Source organism: Neofelis nebulosa, chromosome 10 (genome assembly GCF_028018385.1).
Source record: "Neofelis nebulosa isolate mNeoNeb1 chromosome 10, mNeoNeb1.pri, whole genome shotgun sequence".
In the NCBI taxonomy this organism is placed as follows: domain Eukaryota; kingdom Metazoa; phylum Chordata; class Mammalia; order Carnivora; family Felidae; genus Neofelis; species Neofelis nebulosa.
Genome location: NC_080791.1, coordinates 70,471,041 through 70,496,623, shown reverse-complemented (window position 1 = coordinate 70,496,623; position 25,583 = coordinate 70,471,041). Strand labels below are relative to the sequence as shown.

Here is a 25,583-nt window from a genome sequence, read left to right as displayed (position 1 = left end):
ATTCTGAAGCCTGTGCCATCATGACAGAGGCCATGCAAGTTCACAGCTCAGGCCTGATTTTTGAGCAGTTGCAGAGAGCTAGACAGGATCCTTGCAATCAGCCCCGAGGTCCTGACACAGGAAGGAGGTGCTCCAACTCGGGTGTGAATAGAACACGAAGGCCCACGATGGTCATGTCCCACTAGGGCGATGGATTGAGATTCAGTGTTGGCCAACCTGCTCACCTGTTTCTTTTTTTCTTTAAATATTTTTAATGTTGGTTTGTGAGAGAGAGAGAGAGAGAGGGAGGGGCAGAGTGTGAGCAAGAGAGGGGCGGAGAGAGAGGGAGACACAGAATCCGAAGCAGGCTCCAGGCTCTGAGCTGTCAGCACAGAGTCCCATGCGGGGCTCTAACCTATAAGCCATGAGTTCATGACCTGAACCGAAGTCAGATGCTTAGCTGACCGAGCCATCCAGGCGCCCCTCGCCACAACACAGAACAAGCCTCTGCCAGCTCCTCGCTCACCTGGGCTGTAGCCTCACCTTCGTCACTGCAGCCGGGGCCCATGCAGGGCTGGAAGTCCTGGGTGTCCGGGCAGGGGACGCTGAGGTCCAGCTGCGCCTTTAGCATGCGCTGCCGCATCCTCTTGCCTTTGTCACAGGTGGAGGAGCTGCAGGCGGACCACGGGGACCAGTTGGAGTAGATGCAGGTTTCGGGGGTGTCATCTGGAAAGAGCGTGGGACAGGTTTTCCTTGGGAGCCTGTGGACACTGGAGCCGGCCCTATCCCCACGAAAGCTCCTTTGGGGATAAGAAAATCTGCGTTGCCTGCCCTGCCTCAGCAAACCTGGGCACTCTTGGGGTGGAAGCAGCTATTCACTTGCCTTTAAAGGCGATATTTTAATCATTCCATGAGTATCTAAGCGACAGGGAAGAGTCCTACTAACCCTTCCCCTCAACACATGAGGGTCTCTCATTTCTGGCCCCTCACTCCCGGCAGACACGGTTTCTGCGGGTGTACAGGCAGATCACAGGCAATTGGGGAAGCACAGCCTTCTGTGTGTGTGTGTGTTGCTGTTTAATCTTCTCAACGACCCCATACACAGGTGTCACGATGAGGGCAGCCAATGTTCACCCAGCATTTATTACACACCAGCATCATTGTAAGAACCTTACATGTTTTGTCCCATCTGGTTCTCACAGCAACACTCAGCGAGGCAGGTTCTGTTATTATCCCCATTCTACAGGTGAGGACAGTGAGGTAGCATGGAAGCGTCCTGTCCAAGGCCACAGAAAAAAGCCCAAGTGGTGTGGCTCCAGATCCCATGAGAGAAGGGGCTGAAGGCATGGGCCTGCTGCTCCCTTCTGACCATAGGATCTAGGCCTCCCTTTCCTTGCCCAGGAAGTGGACGTGTCCACGCTGCCTCACAGGCCAGAGTGACCATCAAAGTGGGGAGTGCCGGGGGTCCCAGGACGCCCATGCAAAGGCCCGATACTGGTGAACACATCTTCTTTGAGTCCTGGCCTCATTTTGGCTTATCTTCCAGGAAGAAGTCCTTAAAGAAGGGACTGCCAAGTCAAAGGACATACTATTTTTGCAGCTCTGAAAACCTGTTCGCAAACTGATTTCTCAGAAGGTATTGCCAGGTTATATTGCTACCTGCAACCAAGAAAACTTACATACCTTCATCTTTCTCTTCTGGAGCCAGATCTGCGACAATATCATCGATGTTATCAGGTACAATATTGCATTGCTCCCCCTGCAAAAGGAATTTTTCTTGGAGGGCTCCCATCAAACAGTGGCACGTGTTGGGGTCAGACGAGGGAGGAGGTAAAATCGGATGCCCACCCTGCGTGCAAATCCCAGGCCACGGTGGAGTTCCAAGCCAACATTTACGATCACACTGAAAGAGAAATGGCAAGAAAGCCACAGCTTCCCAGTCCCTGACCCATGGCAGACGTCAGTAATCAGTTATGGAACTCACTAGGATACCTATCTGTCTGGACCAAATCATTCAGTGGAGCACAGAACCCCACTGTAATGTTGATTTTGCTCATTTAGATCTTACGAATAATTTGCATGCTTAGAAACCTCAGGCGGTCCAGGAGTCCTGTGTTTTGGAATACGCCAGGGACCTCATGATTCCTGAGCAGATAGGGGTATAGTTGGCTCGCACTCCTGGTGGGAAGGGTCTGTGGCAGGGTGAGCTCTAGCCCCAGTACCTTCCGGGCGATTCTCTCGATGACAACTCTGGCTACTTGAGTGATAGACCCGCCCTCTGGATCGTAAAAAGGACTCTGAGGATGGTCCAGGCTGGTCAGGGGCCGGATTTTCTCCTGGGGAATTGTGGGCTTGTTGGGTGACTGTCAGCGGGGAAGAGAACACAGAGAGAGAGAGTGTGGGAAACAGAGTGTTTAAAAACCACAAAAGCAACTTGATTGTAATATGATCAGAACAAAAACCTAATTGTTAGGGATTTCACAACAGCTCTAACTGCCTCTGGTGTTAATGCAATTCTATTCACGCCGTGTATCGTGCAAAAAAAAATCGGTAGACCTCGATTTTCAGATTCTCCCAGGTACTCAGGATTACGTCCTGATGAAGACAAAGTTTCAGAGAGCTCATCCCAACTAGGAAACAGCTGAACCAGGCTGGCCTGAATCCAGAGCTCTTCCTGATGGACCAGGCATTGGCAAACTAGTCTAGAGAGGGTCAGATGGTAAATATTTTAGGTTTTGTGGGTCCCACTGTGTCGGCTCCAACTACTCGACTCAGCTTTTGTAGGGAGAGAGCAGCTCCCTACAACATGTAATTGAATGCGGGCAGCGGGGTTTGAAAACCTTATTTACAAGTCAGGTGGTAGTCCCAGTTTGGCCCACAAACTGGGGTTTTCCGACTTACTGCCCTGCCACTGGTTTTCCAATGGCTTCGGATTTCAATGCAATGAAAAATATTAAATCAGGAGACAATCCAAAGTCCTTAACCTAGGTGTCTGGAAACCTCCAGGATCTGGCCCAGCCTCACATACATCAGCTTCTGTTGTTCCCTATTCTCACCCCCGTCTCTTGCTTTTTGCTTCCATGCCCATTTCCTGCTGTTCCCTTGCTTACCTAGGAACTGCTTTTTAGCAGATTCCCTCTCCATGGCCTCCTGGCCAGCTGTGTGGGTCATACTGTATATGGTATGTGAGGGTGGAACTACACCGGCCTCCCCTTCCAGACTGTGGATTCCTTTACCACATTTGTGTCTGGGACCCCCAGCACAAGGCTGGGGGAAGAGAAAGCACCCAGAAAGCTTTGTCCCTCACCACCACAGGCATATACCCACTTCATAGGTCACCCCACTGTCGGTGCCGGCGTCCCAGGGGATCAGGTCTTGTACCACCTTCTGGACCCAGCCGCACTCCTTGGTACACAGATCCTCTGCAGACAGGCCCACGTTCCAGTCGGGGCTGGGGCCCATCATGGTCAGGAAGGACATCAAGTGGCGTGTCCTGTCCACTGAAAATTCAGCCGAGGGTGCCGCTCTCCTGGAAACCAGATACGTTACATTAGGGGGTCTGGGGGGTACACACTCTGAGGGACATCAGGCCAGACCAGAGCTGAAGGAGGAGAGGACAGAAGGACCAAGGATTCTTGGTCTTCCACTGATCTCTGCCTGTGGCCACTCCTGTTTTACACCCTTCGCTATCCTGCGCCCTTCCACTGGCCACACGTGGAGAGAATCATATGCTACCATCGTATCCAGTTTTAATGTGTTCAAGGCACTTAAACTGTTTTTGTAGATGTTTCTTATTGTTCAGCTGTTGATTGACTGTCAACTCTCACTGGAGGGTGAGCCCCAGGAAAGCAGGGCTTTTGTCTGTCTTATTTATGGCTTGATTTCCAGTGCCTACAACAGTGCCTGGCACAGAGTAGATGCTCACTGTTTCTGAGTAAACGAACAAATACTTTGTGTTATTGTAACTGAACCCAAGTTTGTCTGCCTGATGCCCAGCAAAGATGATCACCGAGTCACCAAGGATGCAGCAAGGAAAGAGTTGATTTGAGAGGCAGCCAAAGGCAGAGACGCGAGGGCAAGCCTCAAATCCGCTCCTAAGGAGGAGAGTTGGGGAAATTGGAAGGCAAATGACAAAGTTCTGGGTAAAGAGTCACAGCTGCACTTACTAGTCTGCAGCTGCAATCAGCCACATTATCTCTCTGGTTACCGGTTTTAATCCCTACCCTCTTTTGATCATTCCTCATTCTTGAGGGAATTGGGACGATGACCATTCTAGTTATTTCCTGCTGAGATGGGGCACAGATCAGAGTTGGGGAATGGAAACTTCCTGCACTCACTTAGAGATACTCTTCAGTCCCAGGCTGAAACCCAACATTCTGCATTACTAAGAGTTATTTTTGAGAGCACGCGAGGGAAACAGAATCTGAAGCAGGCTCCAGGCTCTGAGCTGTCAGCACACAGCCCGATGCGGGGCTCTAACCCACAAGCCTGAGCTGAAGTTCGACAAGTCACCCAGGTGCCCCTGCATTACCAAGATTTTGTAGTTTGGTTATTAGTGTTTGTACTACATTGTATCTAGGACCTTTGGGGAGAGGTGTTTTAACCAAGCTTGTTGCATGTATTGAGGTCTTCAGGCCAGCTCTCCTGAATAGGAGGGGTCTGCCAGAGGCTCACTGCTCCAAGCAGTGCTTTTTTTTGAGGTCCTCCTTGCTGGCAGGCTGTAGGGAACCTGCGGATTCTCGTATGTTGAATGTGAGGAATCCACGGCTTGACTCCCCTCAGTGTCCCTGAAGAGTGAGCCTCACTGAAGTTGAAGCTGGCCCTCTGGGTGCTCACTCTTCAGGTCTTTAGTGATACCAAGTCTCCAGGATACAGTCGGTGCAAGGGCACGTCTGTGGGGCACGTCAACCTGCTGGAAGTGAACTTACCTAACCTGCTGGACCTCCCTGAAATTATCCAATTCCCTGATGTGAGGAACTCCTAAGTTATGAAAAGGGTGTAACAACAGTCTTCCATATACCATTTCTTAAGGGCTTATTAACTCAAGCCCATGTCTAGGGGCCACTCGTACCTAAAGCAGAACAACCAGCAAGGCTTCTTCCCCAAGTTAAGTTAGTTTCTTGGTAGATCTTTGCCAAGAACAACCAGCAAGGCTTCTTCCCCAAGTTGAGTTAGTTTCTTGGCAGATCTTTGCCAAGAACAACCAGCAAGGCTTCTTCCCCAAGTTAAGTTAGTTTCTTGGTAGATCTTTGCCAAGAACAACCAGCAAGGCTTCTTCCCCAAGTTAAGTTAGTTTCTTGGCAGATCTTTGTCAAAGGTGTTTTTTTTTTTTCTTTCTTGGTTTTTCTAGCTGGTTGGGGTCTCCAGGAAGTGTGTAATTTCCACTGGACACCCAAGGCATTGGGCACGGTTTGTCTGGCTTGTGCTGCAAACACTGCTCCATTGTCACTCTGAATGGTTAGTGGCAATCCAAACCTAGGGATGTTTTTGCTTAAAAGTGTTTTTGGTTTTTGTTTTTTTTTTTAAGTATACTTTATTGTCAAATTGGCTTCCATACAACACCCAGCGCTCATCCCAACAAGTGCCCTCAATGCACATCACCTACTTTCCCCTACTTAGAAGTGTTTGGACAACTTCTGAGGACTTCACTGAATGGCAGGGGAAAGAGCTTCAACCCGGCTTGTCAAGGGATCTATAAATACCAGCAAATATTGAAAATTACCTGTTGTTTTTGGCTCCTGGTAAAGTCTACCTGCCGGTCTTCTCCAGGCTTGGTGCTTAAAACTTCATCAGGCATTACAAAAAGTTCTAAGGTTTTTTTTTTTTTTTTTTTTTTTTTTTTTTGTTTTAAGTTTCTTCCCCTTTTTTGACAAATTTTGCAATGGAATGGAGATAACAGGAACTTATGTGACTTTCAATAAACACAAGCAGAATAAAAGTTTTATATTATAGTGCTTTTAATTCTAAGCACGTGTCCATTTTAATTAAACCAGCAACCTTAAATTAGTTTTACTACTCAATATTTTCCAAGATCATGCGAAAATCATTTGGGTTAGTTTCAGTCTTTGAGTTTTAGAATGTCCAATTCGAACAAGCGTTTGCTTTTTAACTAACCAGAACTCTTTTACAAATTAACTTTAGCAACACCATGCAGATGGAGAGCAAATAGCTCACACACATGGACACATACAAATACACAAACAAGATGCAGAAAAAATCTTAAAGGCCCAATTTCCAAGTCTCTACCCTTTTTTACAACACAAATCTAATTGCAAGGTGGTATAATTTACGGATTCATTAATTGGTCATTTTTCTCAAGAGTCGAAGGACTATTGTGGCCAGTGTTACAAAAGAAGATTGCCCTATTTTGGAGAACAGAGCCGAAAGGGCTGCATGTGGGGATCAAGCAGGGACTTTCCATTTTCCAATTAGAACACGGCTGGTTTTATTCGAAGATATCACAAGCTGCAGCAAGCCTAATGAAGCCCAGAGTGCCTCTGTGGGCACTGGTTCCTCCGCAAAAGTTGAGGCTTCACCCACAGAACCAAATGGCTTCCTAGTTTCTAGTTCCTCCCTGAAATTCAGAGCTTCACTGACTGAACCAAACAATTGGCTAGTCTGCCTTCTCTTAAGAAAAGGAGGGGCGCCTGGGTGGCTCAGTCAGTTGGGCGACTGACTTAGGCTCAGGTCATGATCTCGCAGTCCGTGAGTTCGAGCTCCACATCGGGCTCTGTGCTGACAGCTCGGAGCCTGGAGCCTGTTTCCGATTCTGTGTCTCCCTCTCTCTCTGACCCTCCCCCGTTCATGCTCTGTCTCTCTCTGTCTCAAAAATAAATAAACGTAAAAAAAAAAAAAATTAAAAAAAAAAAAAGAAAAGGAGACAAAGAGAACCCAAATCCTGTGTTTGGAGGCAGCCGAGTGAGAGGAAGAAATCTAAGAAAGCCAAACCAGAGGGAGGAAGAAATAAGCAGGCTCCCATGCCATGGAGTATGCAGTACTCACCAAGAGACCTCTGTCTAAACCAAACCCAAAGCCATTTTCTTGCCGCAGGTTAATTTAGGTGCCGAAGGCCGATGGTGCCCAGTCAGAGTGGGGTCTTGAGGTCGGGCCCCTCGACAAAGAGCCTAGGCAACTGCTTGGACCAGTCACCAGAATCCTGTTAGCAGCTCGGGGCCGACAAACCATGGGCGCAGAGCTCCTGCCTGGCTCACCAAATCTGTAGCCAAACCCAAGTTCGCCTGCCCGATACTCAGCAAAGACCATCACTGAGAGACATGGAGTCCCCAGCAAGCTCCTCCACAGGCAGCAAAAGGAGGAGACAGGATAAAACTCAGCCCCACCTCCTCCCAGGAGCAGAATCAGGGCAGTTTAAAGGCAAATGGAAGACATTTGGCTGAAAAGTTGCAGCTGAGGGCAGTTCCATTAACCCTTTGCTTACCGGTTCCATTGTGTGCCTAGCTGTGTTGGGATGGACTTTACAAATCAGTGCTTACCAATGCCCCAAGCCTGCCTTTCTTTCTTTCTTTTTTTGGACATCCTCACTCAATCCTCAGAACAGACCTGAGGGAAGAATGACTGATTCCAATTTATGCATGAGGAAACTGAGGCTCATGGGCTTATGTTATGCAACTTGTCCAAAATCACCAAGTTAAAAATGGCAGACAAGACCACGACCCAAGGCAATATTAGTTCGAATCAGCGCTCTTCTCATCATCAATTTCAAATTCCTTCTCCCTGTCCCGTTTTCACTCTGCGATCAACATTGTGCCGTCACAGGTGGGGGAGCGTCTCCCCAGCTTGCTGCCTCTGTTGTCCTCACGGGGCTGCTGACAGCACGGCCCTACCCCGGTACCAGAACTCGCCCGTGGCCACATCCTCCGGTTGGTGAGCAAGGACCTGGCTATATAGCCGGGGAGATGGGTTGTCTGTCAACCCCCAAGCCACAAGAGGCTATTATTCTTCAACCTCTGTCTCCTCAAGTTGCTAAGAAGAGGTCTCAGCCGTGGCCAGGGCTGGACGAGGACAATGGTGGTGGCCCCCTGGGGCGGGGGTTGGGGAGCTGGGGAAGGAAGAGTTAGATGCACTCGGCACACACCGGGTGGCAGACCCGGGTTATTTTATTTCCCCACCCCCGTGACAATCCCGTGGGGTTTGAGTTGTCCCATTTTGTAGAGAAGAAAGCAAGCGTGGAAAGGTATAAAGGTTAATGGACCTTTAAAGAGACACAGCTGGTAGGGGCTGAGATTTAAAGGCAGCTCTGCCTGACTCTACACCCCCAGGCTGCTAATTGTGGGGAATCCTTGGCTGGGGACCAACGTGTCTGTTCAGTTCAGCTGGCAGCTGGTGCACCTCAGCTGCTGGGGAGTCCCCGTGTCCCTCTGTGGAGGCCAGCTGCTTCTGGCTCCCCTCACCTGTCCCCAAAAGTAATGACTCCAGACCTGGTTAGGCCTCGTGGAACTGGACCCGTTGGGCTCTGGCAGGCTAGATGGGGTCAAGCCACGCACAGAGAGGAACGGAAGCCTGGGTGTGTGTCTGGCGTCACCTCTTTGAGCTGCGGGTCCTGGGGGCAAATTACCAAAGCATTCTGTGCCTCAGCGTCCCCGTCTGTAAAATGGGGATCTCCATATGTCTACTCCAAAGGGTTACTGTGTTTAATGAGAGAACTTGCATACGGTGCTTAGTCCAGCGCCTGGCACTTGAGAGAAGCAGTGTAGGGTTGTAAAGAGATCAGAAAAGAGAGCGGGGAAGTGGAGGGAGGCCTTCCTGAGTGGACTACCCATTATAGCCTGATGCCAGTCTATGTTCTGTTACAGGAGTGGGGGAAGAGCCTGGTCTGAGCCCTGGCTTGGGTGTCAGCAGCCCAGCAAGGCCCAGTGTCGCCCTCCTCTCCAGCCTCCTGCCGCCTACCCCATCTGCCGCCCTGTGCCCCGGCCAGACCAGCCTAGTTGCAGGTCCCATGTGCACTTCCATCTGCTGGGAAAGCTCTTCTGCAGTGGTTTGCACCATGCGGTCCCCTGGTAACTTGTTAGAAACGCGGATTCTTGAGCCCCACCCCAGATTTACTTAATCAGAGACTCTGGGGGTAGGACCCAGCATTCTAGTTTAACGACCCCTCGAGGTGCTCCGGATGCACCTCGAGTTTGACGAGTGTTGGTCTACTCCTCTTTCAAGCTTCAGGTCATGAGTCACCTCATCCTGGAGCCTTTTGGATCTCCCTGACTGAGGCCAGTGCCTGTGGTGTCTCTCCATACTCTCTGAAGCTGTGCCCTATGATCGACATCACCCTGTCATCATTCGGTCTTCCCCCTCTAGATTGGGAGCTCCTTGAGGGCAGGGACCCTAAGCTTCATCCCAGGACCGCGGTGCCCAGCGGGCGGGCTGAACAAGGCAGTGTGTGAGGACTTGGGCTCTTCCACCCCCAGCTCTAGGTCTTGGCAGTAAGTCACTCACTGTCCTCCAGTCCCAGGTTCTTCATCTGACACCACCTACCTGCAGGGTTTCTGTGAGGCTCCCACGATGCTTTTTGAGGAAGCCTTTATAAACCGCTAACGTCCCCCACACACCTAGTCCACTACGTAGGCACAAACTGGGGGATTTCATCTTCTTTTCCCAGGTGTGCATTTACTGGCATGTAGGTGAGTGGCTTTAGCTTTTAGCAGCTTCTTTAAAGACCTGGCTTCTACAAGAACTGCAGTCTTGCTCACTAGGGACTCACAGTGTATGGTCTGGGGCCCGCCTTCCTGTCGGTGCAAACCACACAGCATGGACATCTGAGGGGACTGCTTTTGCCCCAGCCCTCCTTGGCTCTTGGCCCCTTGGGGGGTCCAGCAAGGCCTTGGGGGGCATACTTCGTCTTCCATTGCCATAGAAACCAACCACTCCACCTGTTACCTTCCCATCTCCCTGAGCATGTGGCTTGCTTTGTCAGAATTGTCATTTGTATCCTGTAAGCTATGGGTGACACTATTCATAGTGACAACCTAAGGGGCAAAGACATCTCTGCTCAGGAGTCTGGTGCTGGGGAAACCGAATCAAGCCTGACCCAACAGGCCATCCTGATACTCTGCTCAGCTGATGGACTTAACCATCGGAGAACCTCACGTGTCTTGTAAGACACGATGCAAATTATTTTCCACCGATGCACTTTGGCCAAATCTGTAACCTGAGTGACGTATCCTTCCAGACCTTGGTGAGTTTTAAGGAGTAGGAAATTTGGGGCAACCAATCCCTGCACAAAACGCCTGACCTTAGGTTGGGTAATATGGCAAACTTGACTCTGTACGGGCCTGGGGGCAATGTTAGCAATTTTCTAGCATCTTCAGTTATGCTCTGCTCTTTTCTCTTACCCTTGACTGGGAAATTTGTCCCCTGATCCCCAGCTCCCATAATGCATTCTGCAGGAAGCATTTCCTGACCTCTCTTCAAATTGTTTAGGACCCCGGGTGCACTTTCCCAGAGCACGATGAGCTCACTCTTTCCTTGGGGTTCTGGTTGAATTTCCATCTTGCACATTAGGTTCCAGAAGAGTAGAGACCATTTTTGTCTTGCTTACAGCTCTATCTCAGAGCCCGGCTTAGAACTTGGCATGAAGTGGATTCTCCTCAAATATTTGTTTTAAATAAATTACTTAATCTAGGAAATGAATGGAGCTCTTATACTTCCTTTGACCTTCAAATTTAATTTAAAAATCATCTCAAAGTATTTATTACTTCCATAATAAAAATGCTATTTAAAATAATGAAATGGATAAGAATATATGGGAGTTTTCTTTGGGAAATGCTTGGTACGACTGGAGTTCTTTAATTTGTCCAAACCATAATAAAAATCCACACTCATGCTTTCTTATATGCCATATCTTTCCAGATATGATATTTTGTGAATTTGGTTTTATTTTTCTGTTCTGGGATTTAAGTTTTTCATCAGTTTTCTAGCAAAGAGAGTTGATCTGACCATACCATGATAACAGTATATTATAAATCATGATAATTAAAATGGAAGCCTATTCAGGACAAGAAAGAAATATAAATGAGTGGCATAGATTGGAGATCCCAGAAACTTTAGATATGGTATTATACAAAACAGACTTCTCAAATTAGGGGGAAAAGGAAAGATTGTGCCAACAGGGTGAGGCCAACTTAACTGCAGTTTTTCTTTTAAAAATGTGGAATTTGCACTTAATCTCACATACCTAAATAAATAATCCAGAGTTAAATAGACGGCAACCAGATTATAGGGGACATGTCGATTACTGATTTGCTAGAGAAATGTTAATTTCCTCTGCTTTGAAACAATAAAGCAATAACAAAAGTAATTGAATTATGAACCAACTAAAGACATCTGTGTAAAGAAACAATATGGTTGAATTAGGGAGAAAAAAAAACGGCATGTTGGAAAAAACATCTCCATGCAGTGTGACTGACAAATGTAACTGTCATATATACAGAGCTAATCCAAATCTGTAAGAAAAACACCACAATCGCGACAGATAAAGGAAAGTTATGAACAGAAAATTCACACCAGAAAAATGAATAAGGAAGACCAGATGAAGACATGGAGAAGTGCTTTACCTTTTTACATTCAGAGAGGCAGCATGGTGCGCAGGGAAGAACAAAGGATATTGGAAGAGGCAGCTGGATTTGCATCTGGGTTCAGCCGCTTGCTAGCTCTGTGCCAGGGGCTTTTTGCCGCCCCGCCCCGGCTCTTTGCACCTACTATGCCAGCAAAATGGGAGCATCATCTTACCCACCCAAGGGCTTTTCGTGAGGAAACTGCTTGTCATTGTGACCGGCACATCCTAGGACTTGGTAAATGTTGATTTCTTGCTCATTAAGCCTTTCCAAACAAAACTTCAAAGAACACCATAAAAGAAAAGAGGCAGTAGGGATTTTTATGCTCCTCCTAAGAACTTATTATCTCCTTCTAAATTTCAGATCCAAACCAGTGTAACTCAGGTCACTGGTGAGACTCTAGTCACTGGCGATTCAGGTCACTCATGCCGAGTTTTGTCTCTCATGTATTTCAAATAATCCCCCATAGCTTTCGAAGTTGCAGAAACTCAATCTAACCACTAGAGGGCGCAAGAGCCACGCACTAGGCTGAAGTCCTGCGTGGTAGGTCTGAGGTTTCTGCCTCGGAAAAACTGCTTATAACCTGGAGGCATCTAGGGCTCCGGGTCCCTCTGGCCAATTAGATCTACCACCTGCTCCTCTAGTCCAACGCGTCTTTACAATCCTGAAGGTATCGGCAGACCTGGGCAAGTGCTACGGGAGACAGGAAGGGCCCTGAAACTTTCAGCCCTGATCTGAGAAAGAGAGAGATGCCTTTGTCCTCATGGGGAGAGCCATGGCTTGGGTGATATGCAGGGCAGGATTGCTGGAGAGGGCGACTGTCTCTAGTCCAACCTCCCTTCATCTGTCTCAAAAACAAGGACAGTTGTCTAATCAAATGTGAATTAAACAGAGTGGCTGGAAATAATTACAGAGACTACAGTCCCTTATAAAATCCATTGTAAGAATAAAGATTATTTGCAGAAGTTCCAGTAATTCCTAGCATTCAGATTAACCTGGAGGAACTGGGTGGTAGGAATTTAGAACTGATTTGCAGGAAACCTGGTCATTTTCTACTCAGGTGCCAGAGGAACTGGTGAAGGATGTGGGTTTTGTTCAGAATCTGTCTTTCCTGTCTCTACCTGCACTCTGGGCTGACAGACCCACAGCTTGATTTATTGAGCTAAACAAGTCAGCAGCTAATTTGTTTCGTTCATGGCTGTCCTTTGAGAAGTGGTCCTGGGGAAAAAGATGAAGATCATTGAAAAGCAAGTCAGTTTCACAGGGCAGGACCTCACAAAGTAGGTCACCCCGGCTTTCCACTGGCCCAAGGGTGGATAGAATCCCATTAACCTCAATCGGGCAGGCTCAGTGAGGAGGGGCAGGGCTGTTTCTGCAAAACAAAACTTGGCTGCGTGGAGGCTTCCTAATTTGACTTCCTAATGAGATTTGGAAGAGGGAAGGGGAGACTGGGGTATGGGAAAATCAAAGGAAAATTCCTTTCCCCTAACGAGCTGGTAGCACTGAGCAGAGAGGGTTTGGGTGTTTGGGAGGTCTGGGTGTTTGCCATCGATTAATTCTGTTCCACTGGGGTCTCATGACTTCTCATGAAGTCAGGGACGGGGGAAAGCTGGGAAGGTGTCCCTGAATATATATATATATATATATATATATATTACAAATTTACAGAAAAGTCTTCCCCATCTTAAAAAAGAAGAAGACAAAAAACATCATTGACTCTGTTACTCCTTGGAGCAGTAGCTGTTCCAGCCACTCTTCTTTCACAGCGAACTCAGAAGACTTGTCTGTATTTGCTGACTCTATAACCTCACTTTCTGTTCACATTTCACCCCCCTGGAGGCTGCCCACCATTGCTCAGTGGAAAGGATTCTCAATAAGGTCACTGATTTTCTTCATGTTGGTCAACCCAATAGGCATGATGCAGCCCTAATCTTACTTGATCTCTCAGGTGCACTGGACACAGCTGACCACTCTCTCCTGGAGCACTTTCTTCTCTTGGCTTCCCTGATGCCAAGCTTCCTTCCCCAGTCTGTTTGCTACTCCTTTTCTGTTTCCTTCCTTTGCAGGCATGTCCTCCAACGTGCATCTCCAACGTATCACATCCAGAACTGAGCTCATGGTCTTTCCCACTGAACTTCATTTACTATTCTGAACCTAATAGGTGGCCCCATTCATCCAGGTGTCTCTGCTTCCCTCACTCTCCATATTGAACTTATCACTGCAGCCTGTGGGATTCTGCTCCTGCACCTCTCTACGACCGCCGTACCTCTCTCCATCTCTACCACCGCCATCCTTGTCAAGGTCACTGTGAATTCTCCCCTCACTACTCTTAACCTTCTCATATTGGAGCCAGAGTGTTGTTACTGGTGTTTTTTTTTTTTTTTTTTTTTTTTTAAGTTTATTTACTTGTTTTGGAGAGAGAGTGAGCTCATGTGGGGGAAGGGCAGAGAGAGAGAGAGAGAGAGAATCTCAAACAGCTTCTGAGCTGTCAATGCAGAGCCCGACATAGGGCTCGAACTCACAAACTATGATATCATGACCTGAGCGGAAATCAAAAGTTGGACAACATACTGAGCCACCCAGACACCCCTGTTTTGTTTTCTTTTGAATGCAGATTTGATCATGTTGTCATCCTGCTTAAAACCCTTCAAAGATTTCCCATTACTCTTAATGGAAAAATCTAAATCCCTAATGTGTGCCTTGGCCCCACACCAAGTTCGCCTGTGATTTCTGGGCCTAGTTATACCACAACTGTTTAGCACCTTAAGTATGCTGAACCCTCCTCAGGGTCTTTACACATGATAGTCGCTCTAGACTTTCTAGAACGTTCTCCCCTTTCTTTGCCTCTTTACCTAGTCAGCTCCTATTGGTTCCTTAACTCTTAGCTCAATGGCCATCCCTTAAAGGAAGCTTTCTCTGACCTTCAGGTTGGGTCAGGGTCCCCGTCACGCTCTCTCATGGCACCTTATATCTTCACAGACATGTCACATTTGTCAGCATTTGGTTAATGTCTCTCCCTCACTAAACTGTGAGTTCATGAGAAACTCTGCTCTGCTCAGCACTGTATTCCTAAGTATCTTTGACAGTACTTCCCTTTAGAGACCGGCCATAAATGTTTGTTGAGGCAATGAAATGTTTCAGTCATCCTTAACGGAAGGACACAAGGTAAGTGAAAGTCACGGTTTTGTTTTGTTCTGGGGCAGGAGTCAGACAATTTGGTTGTGGTCACAGTATGAATTCCATGCTGGTCCGAAGTCTGACTGGCAGATATATATATGTCTTGATTGGTGAAAAGATGGACACTGAATGACCTGTTACGTAGTTGGAGGGGCCTTGTAATAAGTAAGGGGCACAGGGAGTGGAGGCAGCTGGGGAGGGTTGGAATTCTAGTTCCTCCGCCAGTGGAGCTGGCTGCTGAGGTCTGAGCCTCTGTCTCATCTGCAAAGTGAGGCTCCAGACCCCTACCTCATGGGGTTAGTATGAGAATGGAGTGGGATGAGGAACATAAGTCCTGGCAGGGTACCTGGCACATAGTAGGCGCTAGAGACAAGAGGACAGCTCTCTGCTCCCTGCTTTTTCTTCCTCCTTTCCGCTCTCCTTCCAGAAGCACCCTGCTTTGCCACTTACACCTTCCTAAACCCCGGGCTCCTTAAGGGAAAACTGGGATCAGGTTTCCCTAGTGGTATCAACACTGGCATCTGCAAACTCTGGCCCAGATGCCCCCAGCCCCTGCCTGGTTTTGAGCCCAAGGTGAGGACTCGTCCACATGCAGTTTTGGGAGCTGGGGGCAGCTGAGGAGAGCCTGAGCGCACAAGATTCAGGGTGGGTGTTTTTTTCTGACTGACCTTAATGATGTGAGGGGGCCTCAGGGCCTTGGTGAATTCACATTGGTGTTTTTTGGTGGGACAGGCCTGAGACAGGCAAATGCCCCCCTACCAGGGGACAGCCGGGGGCAGTAGACCCTGCCTCTGCTGCTTCTCCTTGGAGGGGAAGGCATTTCCAGGGCTGGGCAGGTTTCCAACCACGCTGGCCCCAGCTTCCTCAGAGGAGATCACAACAAGCCAGGAAAGGCCTCTACGCAGCCAGCTCGGCTGCCCTTGGTCAGCTGTCCAGGTGTGGGCCTCTCTTTCCTCAGGTCGCCACTTAGGGCCTCAGTTCTGCCCAGACCTGGGCCAATCCAGGGCAAGGAGCCTCCTTCCAGACTCAGCCCCGTATGATACCTTCTGAACAAGGCCCTTCATGACCCCTCCTCAATCCTCGGCTGGGTTGTGCCCCTTCTCTAGGCTTCCAGAACCACTTATAACCTCATCATAACATTTATCCCCATGGAGTGTGCATGGCCACCATGGTGTATGGTGTCACCCGAAGGTGTGCAAAGGGCAGCTCTGGGGTGGGAGACCTCTCTTTATTGTCCATCCCCCCACCCCCAATGGCTGTGGGTTCCAAAGGCTGGGGACTGGGTGTACAGGGCTGGCACGTCGTGGGTGGGGAGGAACGGTTAATTTGCTGAATGGTTAAACAGGTGGGCACCAGATGCCTGGCAGCAGCTTCCCTGCTCCCCGCTGGTTGTGTGGGAGCACTCCTCTCTCCGCTCCTGCTACCCCATCCTGTGCTTCTCTGCCCATCATCTTGACTTTGCCTTTGCTCCCACCGAGCAGAATCTCACCCACTGCCTGTGTCGTTGCGCTCTCCATCACCACCATCATCGGTGGGTATAGACGCCTCCAGAGAATGGCCAAGCCATTCTTCATAAACCATTTTCATGCGGTTGGCAGGAACTTTGCTCCAAGTCTTGCATCCTTGAAGGAGGAGTGAAACCAAAGCTCGTTCAAGGAACTGCACAGGACTCGGCATGGCCAGAGAGAGGTGCAGAGTAGAGAGAGGCAAGACATGAGCCCTAAGGAAAAGGAAGCAGGAGCTGGGGCATGTTCGGCTCACTGGGGCCTCTCTAAGTGATCCCGGAGACCAAAGGAGGTCATGGAGGGATTCTAAGGAGAGGATAACACAATAGGATTTGGTTTTGTTTTGTTTTGTTTTTTTGATATGATGATTTCAAGGTCCACGTACGCCATCTACAGAGAGGTGTCCAAGAAACTGATGGATGGATGATCTACTTACTCACCTACCTATCTTCCTACCTACCTACCTACCTACCTACATATCTGCCTGGCAGAGTAGTCATTCAGGGAGCCATCGGCATACCCTAGGTCATCAAAATACAAGGGAGGATGAAATCTTAAAGGGATAGAGTAGACAGGAAAGAGATAAGCTGGGGCCAATCTAGTTTTCCACGAGTAAGACCTGCCTAGAGTGAGTGTACCTGTGTGCGAAGGTGGTTTCAGTCGGTCGTGGCCGAGAACATGAGTGAACACGTAATGGCAACTGTTATGTCCAGTTCTGTGGTATTAGAGACATCGGGGGAGACAAAGACCAGGCCCGTATTCCTGAGAAGATACGGGTAAGTGTGATAGGCCCACACGTGGGCAGTGTACCTCACCTGCTCATGCACCTGAGAGGTACTGCTGACTTTAATGACATAACTCATGTGGTGGCCAGCCGGTGGGTGGCTCCGAGTATGAGAAATGGCCAGGGTCTGTGTGCTACTTACACGTTGAGAGGCTGCCAGGCTGGCCACTGAGCTTTGGCCTTGATGACGGTGAGGACCTCATCACTCTGCAAAAAAAGGACCACAGTTGTTTAGTGAGGAGAGCCAGGCTCATGGCAGCAAGAGAGGTTTGACATGGTGACATTGTCCACCCTCACTCCCTTACCTGCTGCCCAGGTGTGGAGCCATCCCTCCCCAGGGTAGGGAAGCCCGGGAGCCTCGGCCATCCCGGGGGATGGGGCTCAGTGCCCGCTGCGTCTGTTGTGTGTTGCACACTGATGGGTTCACTGAGCCACACCCTGGTTTCCAGCTCTGGCCACCCCTCCCGCACTGCAGCCGGAGCTCTGACCCGGCCTCCGCCTTGGATGGCCATGCTTCTATATCATGCCCAGCCTGGAGGGCAGGTTGTGCACTCTGTGTCCAGGCACCGGCTGCATGAGGAGTTGCAGGGTAGCCAATACCTGCTCCGGAGGATTGTCACCACCACCCCCCCATCCCCCCGGCCCCAGACCTCTCCTGCTGTTGAGACCCACACACCTGATTGGACTCCCTTGGACAGGAGGCCAGAACAAAGTCTGAGGCCAACACCCCTTGTGCTGCTCATATCATTCCGCTCTATTTGCTTTGGACAGCGTGTAGCATGGGCCCTTAAAATCAATTTTTGAGGAAGGATTTGCTAATTAACAATTTGAAGGAAAGCATTAAGTCAACATCGAGGGGGGAAATGCAGAAGTTTGTGGATCTTGCTTAACTTTACTTGGCAGTCTGTTTGGGTTTTTATCTTCAGTGACGGGGCAGAGGAGTATCATAACCTTTTCAAGGCTTAAGGCTTCCACGGGCCCAAATTTGGCTTTGGCTAGGGACCTTCCCTGGAGAGGATTCAGCTGGTCCTGGATCTCCCCTTCCCCTGGCTGGGCCCAGCAATGCTCAGATGCCACTGTCCACTGTACTTGGAAAAGCCTAGAATGTCACCAGCTGAGGAAGGAAGTACTCTGTTGCTGACTGAACAGGTCCTTGAGTTCCAAGAGGGCAGAGACTTGCTTGGCTGGCTTATGTCTCTGCTCCAGTTTTTAGAGCCATGCCTGGCGTGAGTGTCTAGGACATATTTAGGATGAACTGACAAACTTCTTAATTGGTGGGTACCATGCCCAGAAAATCCCACCACCCTGCAGTCATCTCCTACATCCCACGGCTCGCAATGAGCCCTTCTTCCAACCCCAGAAGGCCACTCCTCCTCCAGCAGGTTAAAGGCACATCTACTGTGAACCTCCATTCCCCCATCTCCTGCCCCTCACAGCTGGTGGGCTCCAAGACCCACTGTGCCCACAGCCTTCAAGTCCCTTGAGCCTCCTCCCACAGTCTCCATACCTTCTTGCTTCCCCCCAGTGCACCTTCCATGTTGCCACAAATCCGACTGTCTCCGTTCCCTGCCTCAGCCCTTCAGTAGCTCCTCACAACTCCCATGACCAGTTAATTTTTTTTAATGTTTATTTATTTATTTTTGAGAGAGAGATAGATATAGAGCGAGCAGGGGAGGGGCAGAGAAAGAGGGAGACAGAATCCCAAGCAGGCTCCGTGCCGTCAGCACAGAGCCCGATGCGGGGCTTGAACCCATGAACCATGAGATCATGACCTGAGCTGAAACCAAGAGTTGGATGCTTAACCAACTGAGCCACCCAGGTGCCCCCATGACCAGTTCTTAATTCCTGAGTTTTCCTACATGGCCTTCATCATCTGGCTCTAGGATATGTTTTTCTTTGATTTTACATATACAGAATAATGCATAAACAGAATTGTACATGCATACTGTAGACAGATTTAGCACCACAGAAGCACACAATGCGAATAGTGACCATAGTCCATCCAGCATCTACCCTGCCTTCTGCTTCCTTCTGCAGCATGTTACAGTTTGGTGTATATCATTGCATATGCAACTACGTGCGTGTGCGTATGTGTGTGCACATTAGATACGGCTCTCCCCACAAAAACCGCATCATACTTATTCTGCACCATGATTTCAAATTTTTTCCTTAATACCATCCCATGGGAAAATTTCCAGGTCAGTAGATACTGCATCATAGCAGTCCTTTGGGTGCTGTTTAAAGTGTTGGAGATCTTTAAATTCTGGTAAACCAAGTCAAGATGCATCAAAGAGAAACCCAAGACATGAGACCCAAGAAACGAGATACCGTCTGATGACAATCCTTTTGCCCTTGAAGAAATACTTTACTAAGAAGTAAAATCAATGTGGGTGGAGTTAAGAGAGACACCATGTTAGCTGGCCCTGCAGATGCACCTTGCATTATAATGAAATCTTGGTTTTCAAGTCCCAGCTGACGATGTATTGATTTTGCTTTTGCAGTATATAATGACGAAAATTGTTTGGGCCCTCCATTAGTGTTTATGCATGGTGAGGAAACTCTATCTGTAATTTTTAGAGATATGGAGGCCCCAAGGATGATGGAGCCACGTGTGCAGGCTTTAGAACAGCTTGTTGCTGTAAATTCTTTCATCTAGTGGTTGCATGCCATCTGCATGATCAATAGCTTAGTTTTGCTTGTTTGTGATCATTTGTGTTATTCCATCAGATAAGAATGCAGGAGCACTATGGAAAATTTATTTAAAAAGCTAAAAATCTTTGGAGCATCAAACTTGTCTGGTAGACCCTCAATTCTATAGGACTGGAGAGTGGCTTTTCCATGGCCATATCCAGCAAATTATTGACAAAGCAAAGCCTTTGATGTGTATCTAGAATTCCATGGAGGGAATTCCGTGGAGGGTCTGTAATTTACTTAACTAGCATTATTGGTGGATATTTAATTGTTTCCATGCTGTCACGAAGACTTGTATACATATTTCTTTGTTTACAAACCCAAGGCTTCCTGTGTTATGGATTCCTAGGGGATGGTTAAAAGATGAAGCAGATTTACAGTTTTGGCAGGACCTACCAAATCGTGTTCCAAAAATCTGTACCAATTTACGCCCCCACAAGAATGTATATATGCCCATCTTGCCACACCTTTGGACACACTGAACACCATTCATCTTTTGGGTATTTACTGTTCCAGCCGGCATGGGAGCGGTATGTTTGAGAGTACAGGCTCTAGAATCACACTGAGTTCAAATCCTGCCTGCACCATTAGCTAGCTCTGTGTCCTTTGGCAAGTCTGTTGACCTCCCTTAGCCTTCTCATCTGTGAAATGGGATTTAGAAAGAGTTTCTACTACACGGGGTTGTTGGGGGACTAAGTGGCATCATTCATATAATGTGTTAATGCAGTGCCCAAATATGCATATATTAGTTACTATTCTTACTCTCATTTACATTCAGGCCAAGCTGGTATTAGAATCAATTTGCACCGCTTGAGTACAGATTGTGAAGCACACAGTTGCATCTACAAATCCACAAAGCCTCGGGAGAATACTCCCTCCCTTAAAGCCAAGCTCTGAGTCTCAGGGAGCATATGATGGGAGGTTCATGTAGCTGGGTGAGCCTTGGATGGGGCTGCTCGGGGGGCGGGGCATGTTCCATTCTGAAGAATGAAGGATTTAAAGTCAGAGTAAGCAATCCAAACTTCAGACTTAAATGAAAAGCTCTCTTAACACGTCTCTAAAGCACAGAAAGGATCTTTAAAGAATCCTTAGAGCCCTTATACATCTCCCATAGGACTCTTTTCAAACCAACTATTTCAGGGCATATTCACAGTTCATGCCTCTTTTGGATGACATTAGCACTTTTCTGGAGATGTGCCAATTAAAATAAAAAACCCCAAAGAAACCACAGGTCACTGGTGTCCATCTTCATGGGGATGAGCTCTTTCATTTTGCTTTTGGTAAATATGTTGTGAAGATGTCACAGTTGTACTCAGACTTCATAGCTACCGACAGCAAATGGGAATCACACAGCCCCAAACAGGCCACCGGCTGAGATCAGCTCTGGAGGAAGGAGGGCCGTGTGGGGCGAACACAGGCCCGGGACAGGTTGGAGGCAGAAATCACGTCAGTATTAGGAGATGCCAAGTCTGAGCAGAGCAGAGAGTAAGAGTGTGGGTCTGGGGAACGGGTGGGAGTTGGTGTCAGAGCCAGCCTTGCCCAACACTGCCCTTCCCATGCCCTCCAGAGCCAGCCCCCAGTGCAGGAGAGCGCTGGGCGTCTCAGCCATGCCCGCAGTGAAAGGCCAGAGTCTGTCACCTCCTCCCTGCCTCGTGCCTCACCTCCTCTCTGTGCCTGTACCTGCCTGAACCTTCATCTCCCAGTCCTGAACCACAACCTCTTTCCTCATCCTAAGGCCCCCTCTGCTCCAAGGGGCACAGAGAATGTCCTGCCCTCGACCTATGGTCTGGGACTCTGCCCGGACAACCGGCCTCCTCCCTGCAGGAAGAGAAAGGGGTTGCAATCCATACTCAGAGAGGGAAAGTAACGGAAACATCAACAATAATAACACAGCGATCTACTGCTTTTATGTGCTGGGCAGAGGCACTGTGCTCGTTACCTTTATATAGTATTTTATTTAATCCTTACAACATTTGCAAGGGATGTAGGTATACACTTTTAATCCTCGGAAACACATTTATCTGGCCAAATTAGTTAGCCAGTTAGGCAATGGCAGAGTTGGAGTTTAAACGTCAGCCTGACCCTGGAGACCATGCTCGTCACCCTGTGACCCCAGGCAGAGGGGAGCCGGGAGGGTAAGGTGTGGTGCAGGGAGAGCTGGGCACTCTTGACAGGTCAGCCCCCCCGTCCCCCACCTGGGCCTTTATAGGCCTTAGAACACTCTGAGTTCTGAATGTTAATGCTGCCCTGAGAACTGATTTTGATGAAGAGCAGGGGAGACGCAGGGTCCTTGCGTTGGAGAGGAACTGCTCCTGGAGAGGCAGACACCCAACGACCAATGATATTAAATGCACGTGCAGTGATACACGTGCATGCACAGAGAGACCCCCCACCTCATCGCACATTTCCTTGTATTCATCAGCTTGTTTCTTAGGAAAATCCTTGGGAACAGCTATCATCTCATTTTGCAGATGAGGAAACTGAGGTTCAGAGAAGTCATGTGACTTCTTGCAGCCCACCCAGGAACCATGGTTCCCATACAGATGTGTCTGGCTCCAAAACTCTCGCTCTTTCCACCCGGCCTGACTACTCTTCCTCTCTATCTTGCTCTGGTCCCTCTCCTGTTTTGCTTGTCGCTTTCAGCAAGAGCGTGGCTACCGCTGGCTGACAGTTTTCCCCAAAGAGCTCTTGCTCTGAGGCATAGGGTCACCCAGATCCCTCTGTGAGGGCAGTGCCTGGCCTCTTAGGTAGACTCTCGTGAACGGTGTTTGGCTCCATTATTTGCTTCTATCCTATCCCAGAATTCCCACTTACCATAAAAAACAACCCTGATGGCTTCCATGTCTGAAGGGAGCTTTTTCATCCCTTGGTGGGTATCCTGGTGATGAGCAGCAGGACATGAGCCATTTTAGGAGGTAATAATGGAGCTATGGGCATCTTTTAAATCAATTGTGCCCCCACAACATAGTCTCTCATTGTTTCGACAAGTTCTGGGTTTACTGGGTCATAAATAAAAACAGATGGTTCATATTTGGCAGTGGTCCATGGCTTGCCTGTGGTCTCCTGTGGTCTGTACTGCAGAAGTCTGAGGCAGGCAGGCAAATGGTTCCCATTTTTCAGATGAAGTAACTGAGATGCCTCCCTCCTCCGATACTGCTCTGGTCAGGATCACCCATGCTCTCACCACTGCCCATGGTTATTGCCCAGCTCTTAGCTTCCATGACCCCTCGGCAGTGTTGGACCAGGAGAGCTGGTCACTCCTTCTGTCTTGAAACACTTTCTACATGGTTCTGGCACCTGCTGCCTCTCTATTTCTTCTCACCTCACTGGCTGTTCCTCCTCAGTCTTCTTTGCTGACCCCTCTCCATCCACCTGGGTTCAAGTCCTTGATCCTGTCCCATATTGCCTTATAATTAACTGCAGCTTGTCTCATGCCTTAAAATACTATACATACGTCAATGATGACTGAAGTTTAATTTTCTACCTTGTGTATCAACTGTTTAACATTTTCGTCTGGATGTCGAATTGGTGTCTCAAACTCAACAGTCTGAGACCAAATTCGTGACCGTCCTCTCCCCTAGCCCGGCCTGCCCTTTTCTTCCCAGCCGGCTCAGTGGCAATGCCAGCTTTCCAGTTTCTCCTCCCTGATGCTTCTTTCTCTCCTACTCCACATCCAGTCCTTCTGTCCACCCTGTCAGCTCTGCTCCTAAAATGCATTTATGAGCCCACCACTTTCCGTCACCTGCCTTGCTGCCACTGTGGTCCAAGCCATCATCACTACTCACCTACATGATTGCAATTGCTCCTTGGCTGGTGTCTCTGCCTCCTCTTTGGCCCTCCTCTGGGCTCGTTGCAAAGCAACCATCCCACGCCATTTCTCAGGTCAAAATCCTTCAATGGCTTCACACCCCACGGCAAATGGGGAGCTTCCGTGCCCCCCACAGCCCTCCGTGACCAGCGTCGCCCTGTGTTACTTCACTAACTCTATCCCTTAGGGCTCTGTCCCTCTCTCAATTGTTTTGGCCATTCCAGACATCTCATTTTCCCACGAACGGACCGGGCACACTTAGCCCTTGCTGTTTCCTACGCCAGCAATGCTGTCCTCCGGACAGACATCACGACACTCACGCCCTTGCCTCCTCCAGGTGTTTGCTCAAACGTCACCTTCTCTTCAGGTCTTTGTTGACCCCGTGACTGAAAAGAGCAATTCCTCGCCGGCTCCTCAACCCGGCACTCCCCCATCACCTTATCTGATTGTGTTTTCTTCATCGCCTTGGTCACTGTCCGATACCCTGTGGATTTTGCTTCTTTACTTTCGAGGGGTTCTCTCTCCCTGCTAGAATAGGGCCCCCCTACTTTGGGCAAGGGCTGTTGTCTCTCTTGCCCAGTGCTGTAGCCTCCATATTTGGGACCATGCTTGGGACATGCTCAAGCAATATTTGTTGCATGAATGAGAGGCTGTGATGAGGAAGGGGCTGGCGCCCTCTAAGCCTCAGCCCAACAGCACTCCATCATCCTAGCTGCGTGAAGTGGTCCTCGGAGATCTGAGCGTGGAGCTGGCAGGCACTGGGAGAGCGGTAGGACAATGCCAGCCAGACAACTGTGCTGGAACAGCCTGAACTAGAAGGAGAAGGAAGGGACAGGACACAGGCCGCGTTAGGAGCTGTGGTTAGACTTCACAATTTCCGAGTCTGCTTCAGGGGGACACCCCGCGACCTGGGCTGCCTGTTGAAGTGCCCATAGCGTGCCTCACGCCAGGGAAGCAGCGGTCATCCCAAGCCACTGTCTGATCGGTGAGCTCAAAGGCAGAGAAGGTACCCAGAGCCCATTAACAGATCCACAAGAAGGTGATGTGGTTGCACAGAAGCGTTTCAAATTCAATGTCTTTTTAGTTCTTTTCAAATACAGCCTGTAATTCCGATGGGAAAATTGTGTAAGGCTCGCAGATAACAATTTCCCCGTGAGACGTTTTGGTGAAAGCAGCTTGGTATTTCTGAAGCGGGAGAGGGAGGGCCCATCAGAGCCCCCGGGGGCTGCCCCACCGCCCCTCTACCCGCAGCTGACTCTGGCAGGTGGAGCACTCTGAGGAGAGGCATCACCCCATGACCTGAGAGAGATGACCAGCCTTCTGTGTGCTTCTATGAACCACCGGCAACAGTTTAGCTTGTCCTTTGGGGACCGAAGTATCAATCCGGGGTTTAACCTCATTTTCCGGACTTTTTCATTTTGTCCTTTGTAATGCACGTGAAAGTCTGCAGCCCCCGGGAGCTGAGGGAGCTAAGGAGGTTGATGGGGCATGTCTGTCTCTCCATCCCACCAGCCTCTCTCCACCTGATCTTCCCAGGCCCTCCTCCCCACCTCCACCCTGTCTCCGGCAATTGGAAAACACTAAGTGCCAGGGCCAGAGGCAGAGGAGTGAAAAAGGGGCCAGGCCAGGCGAGATTCTGACGTCACAGGGGAGAGAGAACGCGAGAAGCAGAGGCTGTCTGCTTTCTTTTTTAAAACATTTTTTTAATGTTTTATTTATTTTTGAGAGAGAGAGAGAGAGCATGAGCATGAGCAGGGGAGGGGCAGAGAGAGAGGGAGACACAGAATCCAAAGCAGGCTCCAGGCTCTGAGCTGTCAGCACAGAGCCTGGTGCAGGGCTTGAACTCACGAACCGTGGGATCATGACCTGAGCTCAACCTGGACTCTTAACCCACTGAGCCACCCAGGTGCCCCCTGTGTGCTTTCAAACAGGCAGGGGTTGCAAGGAAGCCCTGGCCAGGCCTGGCTGAAGGTGACTGTGATGCCACCTATGGGGCAGTGCCCCAATCCTGCCCCGTGGGAGCATCTCCAGTGGTCTTTTTATTTTTTTTTAAAGATTTTATTTGTATATAT

General features: G+C 49.1%; 1 protein-coding gene across 4 annotated transcripts in view; it reads right to left on the bottom strand.

Annotated features, from left to right (window-relative positions):
* SPON1 (spondin 1) overlaps window positions 1-25,583 on the bottom strand; it is a 259,933-nt gene that overhangs the window by 11,232 nt on the left and 223,118 nt on the right. For all 4 annotated transcript variants that reach the window (XR_009249792.1, XR_009249793.1, XM_058688314.1 and 1 more), the window contains exons 7-11: window positions 17,155-17,219; window positions 3,307-3,508; window positions 2,202-2,342; window positions 1,663-1,738; window positions 523-705 (exon numbers count right to left, since the gene is read on the bottom strand). Coding sequence is in view for 2 of the 4 variants with exons in the window: in XM_058688314.1 (XP_058544297.1) it covers window positions 523-705; window positions 1,663-1,738; window positions 2,202-2,342; window positions 3,307-3,508; window positions 17,155-17,219 (667 nt within the window). In the remaining 2 variants the exon portion in view is untranslated. The remainder of the gene's footprint in view (window positions 1-522; window positions 706-1,662; window positions 1,739-2,201; window positions 2,343-3,306; window positions 3,509-17,154; window positions 17,220-25,583) is intronic.